Source organism: Tursiops truncatus, chromosome 13 (assembly GCF_011762595.2).
Source record: "Tursiops truncatus isolate mTurTru1 chromosome 13, mTurTru1.mat.Y, whole genome shotgun sequence".
In the NCBI taxonomy this organism is placed as follows: domain Eukaryota; kingdom Metazoa; phylum Chordata; class Mammalia; order Artiodactyla; family Delphinidae; genus Tursiops; species Tursiops truncatus.
This window is the reverse complement of record NC_047046.1, coordinates 3,699,479-3,705,478: the sequence shown is the minus strand read 5'-3', so window position 1 is coordinate 3,705,478 and position 6,000 is coordinate 3,699,479. Positions and strand designations below refer to the sequence as shown.

The 6,000-nt window shown below is 51.2% G+C and overlaps 1 protein-coding gene across 1 annotated transcript in view; it reads left to right on the top strand.

Annotated features, from left to right (window-relative positions):
• Positions 1-5,712: 5,712 nt before the first annotated feature.
• The window catches only part of TMEM132C (transmembrane protein 132C), a 374,461-nt gene continuing 374,173 nt past the window's right edge, over positions 5,713-6,000 (top strand). Inside the window, exon 1 of the mRNA XM_033837903.2 lies at positions 5,713-6,000. Coding sequence (XP_033693794.2) covers positions 5,916-6,000 — 85 coding nt within the window. The 5' untranslated portion in view covers positions 5,713-5,915.

The window sequence follows — 6,000 nt, the reverse complement described above, 5'->3', positions numbered from 1 at the left end:
CGAATATCGGGCTCACTGACAGGTATGTACTAAATAACTGTTATTAACTGACTGCATGGCAAACTCTCCAATCTCATGCTGCTTCCGGAATGATGCAAGGCACTGAATGTGTCTAGGATTGCTCTGCGTCGAGAAGCAGGAAGGGGTTTGACCCTTGGTGACATTTTCAAATACATATAGTTTGGGTAATATGACTTTGGATAAATATGTAGGGAGCAGAATAAGGTAAGGATTTAGGGAACTGCTACACAAAAGATGGTCCACTGAGGCACAGCGACAAGATGATCTGGGGGAGCTTGTTAGAGATGCAGATGAAGGGGCACCCGCCCCTGATGAACTGAATCAGATCCACCTGTTAACAAGTCCTCAAGGTGATGTGTACGCAGAACTAGGAGTGAGGACTGATGACTCAGAGCAGGGATTCTGTAGCCAGAGTCACGGGGTTTGAATCCCAGCTCTGCCGACTCCTAGCTCTGTGACACTGGATACGTTACCTAAACTCTGTATGTCAATTTCTTGGTTTGTAAATGGAGTTACTAAGAACAGTAAAGTCATAAGGTTGTTGAGAGGATTCAATGAGCGAACACATATGCAAAGGTACTGGAAATAGCGCTCGGCACAAAGTGAAAGATCTGTAAATGTCAGAGGTGGTGACGGTGATGCGGCATATATGCAGTTAACCACTTCCATTTGTAACCCTCTGAAGCTATATTAACCCACTTCTTTTACTAAATGGACTACTGAACCCCCAGTGGAAGGGTGAGGGGTGGAAAATCCACTCTGTGGGTCTCTAGCAGGGTGATAAAAGCCTGGAAGTGTGGCAGGGAAATCGGATCTGGGTCAGGTGTGGGGGCATTTGAGCATCAGTCCTAAAAGTTGTTCTCACAAAGCCGAAAGCCACCTGCATCCCGCCTCTTACCTGGAGAAGCTGGGCCCGTGATCTCTTCAGGGGAAATTCACCTCCATAGAGGCGGAGTTCCAGTAGAGACACCAGGGCAGCCCAAGGTGCTGCGGAGTTGTCTGTAAGGTTGAGTGGAAATTACAAAGGAATGATTTTTCGGTGTTTGTCAAAAACAGAAAAGTCTAGCAAGTGAAACCTGATACAGAGAGTGGGGCCTGGCCAGCGGGACCTAACACAGGCGACCAGGACACCTGGTGTAGAGAACGCACAGAGCTAAGCACACACTGCAACACAGCTGAGTGGGACGAATGATTATAGATCCAACCCCACTTCTGCCACTTCCCAGCTGGGTGTCCTTGAACAAGCCACTTAACCTCTTTGACATTAGTTTCTTGGTCTGTAAGATGGGATAAAAATAGTACAAATCCATAGGGTTGTCAACAGGATTATTTGGCAATTAACAAGCACCTAATAAATGATATTGTTCTCATCATAATTGTTACTATTACTGGCTAATGAGCTGAAGGTAAAAGTGTGTGAATCTCAGTTTCCTTCTTAGTAACACGGGACTGGTAATCTACAGCTTCACGACAGTCATTCACCAGACAAGTGCTAATTTGGGGTCACACCCTCCTAGGTGTTGGGAACACAGGGGTGAACAGGTCAACCGCCACCCCCTACCCCATGGAGCTGACACGGGATGGGGGAAGCTGCAGATAGATAATAAGCAAATAAACACATAAATGATCAAGAGTGGGTGGTGACAGCCCCCAGTAAATATTCCCTAATAGTCAGATTCTTACTGGATGGCATAATGTTGCAACCTTTATCCACGTGCAGCAGGGAGTAAGGGTGGGGAGTGGGGAAGGACGTGTCGTTTCTACAGCCCACTTCCCCCTACCTACCCAGCCCCACCTTAGCCAGGCTGCGTGAGGCCCTAGAATTCGTTAAAACAAGGGTCATGGATCTTACCAACATACGACCAGAGTTTAAGCTGGCGGCTACAAGCTGACCACACCACCTGTGGGGCAGGTGGGGAGCTGATGTTCAATGTCACCACTGCCAGGTCCTAGCAAGTCACCACTGCCAGGTCCTAGCAAGTCACCACTGCCAGGTACTAGCGAGTGACTGAACTTTCTCTTGGATCCTCAGGTTTCCCACCTGCTCCAAGGTACCCCCAAGTACCAGTCTTTCTTTCCTCCCTGAAGGGTACCATTGGGGAAACCCCGGACTCTAACACTGTCCTACAGCTCACACCCATCCAGCGGCAAGGCTTTTGCCTTTGCCTGGAGCGGGCAGCCTAACTGGTCCACGTCTCCACCTCACCACTCCCTGCTACCTTCCCAGTCCGGGCCTGCATCCCTCCTCCCCTCCCACAGTCAGCTCTTAACTGGACTCCAGGCTTCCTCTGCTGCCCCCTACAGGCTGTGTTCTACAAGAGGCCAGAGCTGTTCTGGGGGGCGGGGTGAGATCATGTTTTCCTCTGCTTCCTGGTCTTTGCACTTTTGGTTTTCTCCTCCTTAAAAGCTTTTCTCTCAGAAATCTGCCAACTTACCCACTCCATCTGCCCTCTCTCAAGTTGTAACCCCAAATCAGACTTTCCCCTTATTCTGTTTTAGTTTTATTCATAGCACCTATCACTGGCTTCTAGGATGGATTTATTTGTATATTTCCTGAGCGTCTGTCCCCTAGACTCTAAGATCCATGAGTTTAGGACGTTCATCTGATTTGTTCACTGCTAGAACCCCATACCTGAGCCTGACAAATGGTAAGCAGTAGACAGATATTTGTTGAAAGAATGGATGAAATGTCAAAGGACAGCAATAGTACTCCCATTAGTGTTACTGCAAGCATGAAATGAGATGACGTCTATGTACAATAACAAAAGTACCAGCACAGCACAACATATAGCTGCCTGCCTGCCTTCCTTATTTTTCATCTTTAATAGCAAGCACCATAGTTAGGACTTGCCATTAGATCTGCAGGACGACTATAGCTGCCTCATGAGGCCAACATATAGCCCTTCTTTTCCGCGTTCTTAGTAACATACCCATAGGTCCCCTATCTAGAGGCCAACCTTATAAGAAATTCCTGAGCTAAATTCCCAAGTTCCAACCCTCATTTTATGCAATGTTAAGAATTTGGAATTTAAGCATGAACAACAAAAAAAATCTGAACTTGCCTTTTTGACTTACACACCCTGGGCACATGTGGAAACAGCAGGTTTCCTCTTTCCAATCTCTCTTCTCTCCTATAAATCATGTTAATTGTCTCCATGTGCCCAAAGCCCACAAGGAGTTTTGCAATAGCCTTTGAGGAGATTAGTGGTCTCTGATGTTGGTTATGAAATTCAGAAAAGCATCTGGAAGTAATCTAAGTTAAGGAATTAATGATTTGGGGGTTAAAAAATACATGCCTTAAAAAAAATAAATACAGGAAACTCTTTGCCCACGAACCTCTAAGTTCACACCTCTGTTTTGGGGGGTGGGTTCCTAAAAAAGATAAATCAACAACATCATCCCTTTGTTTGTTTGGTTTTGTGTGTGCTTGTTTGATTTTTAGAAGGTCACATGGTAGATTACATGGGATCCTAAACTGCGATTTGCGGAAGAGAAGCACCCATGACCTGGGTCTCCTTTTGTCCGTCTGGAAGAAGCAGGAAAGTCTCTTACAGGCGATGCTAGCAGACTTTGTGGTCTCAAGGCATATCTGAGACTTGGAACACCCGAGGATGGAAGATGCCTTTGGGGACTGTGAAGTGGATTTACCTGACTGAAACTCTTCTTCTCCTTTTTCTTCCCATTTTAGAATTTTTATGTATTCCCCTGTGGTTTGTTCAGTTTGACCCCTTCTGATTATTTGAACCATGGAGTCCTGGACCACAACCTGTATTTGGCTCTGCAGTAGAGAGGGCGATACTCTGTGCCGAAAGCAAAGAAATGATGCCGACCAAATGATGAACCTACAGAGAAGAGCAGGGGAGTGGCCGGCATAACTGGGGGCTTTTTCTTTTGTTTCTCTAATCAGACAGGAGGGAGGGAGGAAGCAGATCCCAACCAGTCAGTCATGAAATGATGGGCTATGTTGTATTTCTCACTGAGGCTAGAAATATTTAAATGAAAAAAAAATTTATTCTCCAGTGACTTTCAAACTAATAAATAAAAATGAGGAGGAAATGTGCCTTCCATTTCAGGAGCCCGAGCCTAGCCTACTTTATGACTGTCTCCCAAGGCTAGGTGTAGATTAGCTGAATGAACTGAAAACTCGGGCAGTCAGTCCACTTAAAAAATGAAGTCTCTGCTACCCAGGCCTCTGGGAACCAAGGTTTTGCAGTCTTCTTTCTGGCCTGGCTAGTTTTCCCAGCTGCCTTCTGCCCACATAAGGCAAGCAGAGTGGACCAGTGAGCCCTCGTCCTCTGGAGGCCGTCCAGCTGGGAGAAGGGCTCCAGGGATGGGGAGTGCCCTTGGACCATTTGACCCCAACCCCCAATTTCCCCTCATGCTTGTCTCACGATCCCCTGTAACTGAGTTGGGGCAGCAGAAGAGGATTTGCAGTGCTCAAGACGTTTCACTTTTGTTTCTTCTCACCTGATCAAGGATATTTTTTTTTCTTTTATTTTGAAATTCATTCCTGCCTTCTGGTAACCAGGAGCGATGGTGACACAAGACAACACCGTGAGCTTCTTTTCTGAGGTTGGACCGAGTCAGCCTGGGTGAGAGCTGGGCCCCTGAGCCCTGCCCCTGGGGAGCCCAGGACACCAGGGGACCGCCAGGCCAGGCTATGGGGTTTGGGGGAAGCGCACCGGCTGGGGGAGGGCTGGGCCTCCAGGGCAAGGCTGCTGGGCTCAGAACGCACTGCCTTTCACTCACGGACACGAGGGGGAGTCGGGGTCCTGCATTCAGATTGTTCATCCCTGGGAAGCAGATGAGGCCGGAGCATGTGTACCAGTAACCCTGCAGGCAAGCAGCTGGGATCCACGTGGGGAGGGAGAGCAGCGCTGGGAACGTCACAGAGAAGAGATTTGGGGCTCCAAGTGGGGTGGCGAGTCCTTGTCTGAATCTGCAGAGAAAAAGCTATTGCAGGAGCAAGTCTGACTGGGGAAGGGCGCATTTCCCCCCAGAATAGTGCATACAAACACATGGGCATGGGGGCGATATCCAACCATATAGAAGGATACACAGTGTAAAACGAACCTTTCCGTCTCCCCAGCGTTCCAGTCCCCTTCCTGAGATACCGCGTTGTCTTGCTACACACACACACACACACACACACACACACAAATATACACACATGTGCGCACGCCTCTGTAGAAACCGTGTCCCTTTCGAGTCTGTCCTGCCCGTTGCTTTTTCCCACTGAACAATCTCTCTGGGAGAGCTTTCCTTATCAGCTGCAGGGGAGTTTTAATTCCAACGTCCCCAGCTCTCAAGGCAAAGAATCAGGGAACAACCTGAAGTTCAGGTGTGGCGAATGAGGACCCCGGGAGGCTGGCGAGGGGAAGCGTCCGGCTCCATCTTGCGACGCGGTACCTGCGCAGAACTCTCCGGGACGCGAGCCACAGGGCACGAAGGCGGAAGGCTGCAGGGAGGAGGAGGGACCCCGCGGGTGCAACCCGCTCCGCTGCGCGCCCCACCCCCTCTCCCGCGCGCCTGCTCCGGGACCCGCGCACTTTCTCCCCGGCATCCTCCAGCAGCCTGCGGCCCGGGGCGGGGCTGGGGGGGCGGGGGCGGGCTCCGAGTGGGCGGGGCCGAGTGGGCGGCCCTGGGGGCGGGACGGGCCGCGGCTGCCGCGGCGGCTGAAGAAAAGTTGTCCCGGCCAGAGCGCGAGCCTCCGCGGGATCCGCAGGCGTAGCGGCGTGTACCCGGCAGGGGCGGGGCGTGAACACCGGCTCCGCAGCCCGGCTGGCCGACTCGCTGCCGGGGGTGGCCCCGGGGCATGGGACAGCCGGCGGGGGCCACGAGTGGGCCCTGCGCCCCCGGCGGGCGGCGGGCGGCCTGAGCTGCCGGGACGCAAGATGCGCTCCGAGGGCGCGGCCCCCGGGCGGGTGGCGCCGCTGTGCCGGGCGCTCAGCCTGGTGCTGGCCGCGCTGCTGGGCAGAG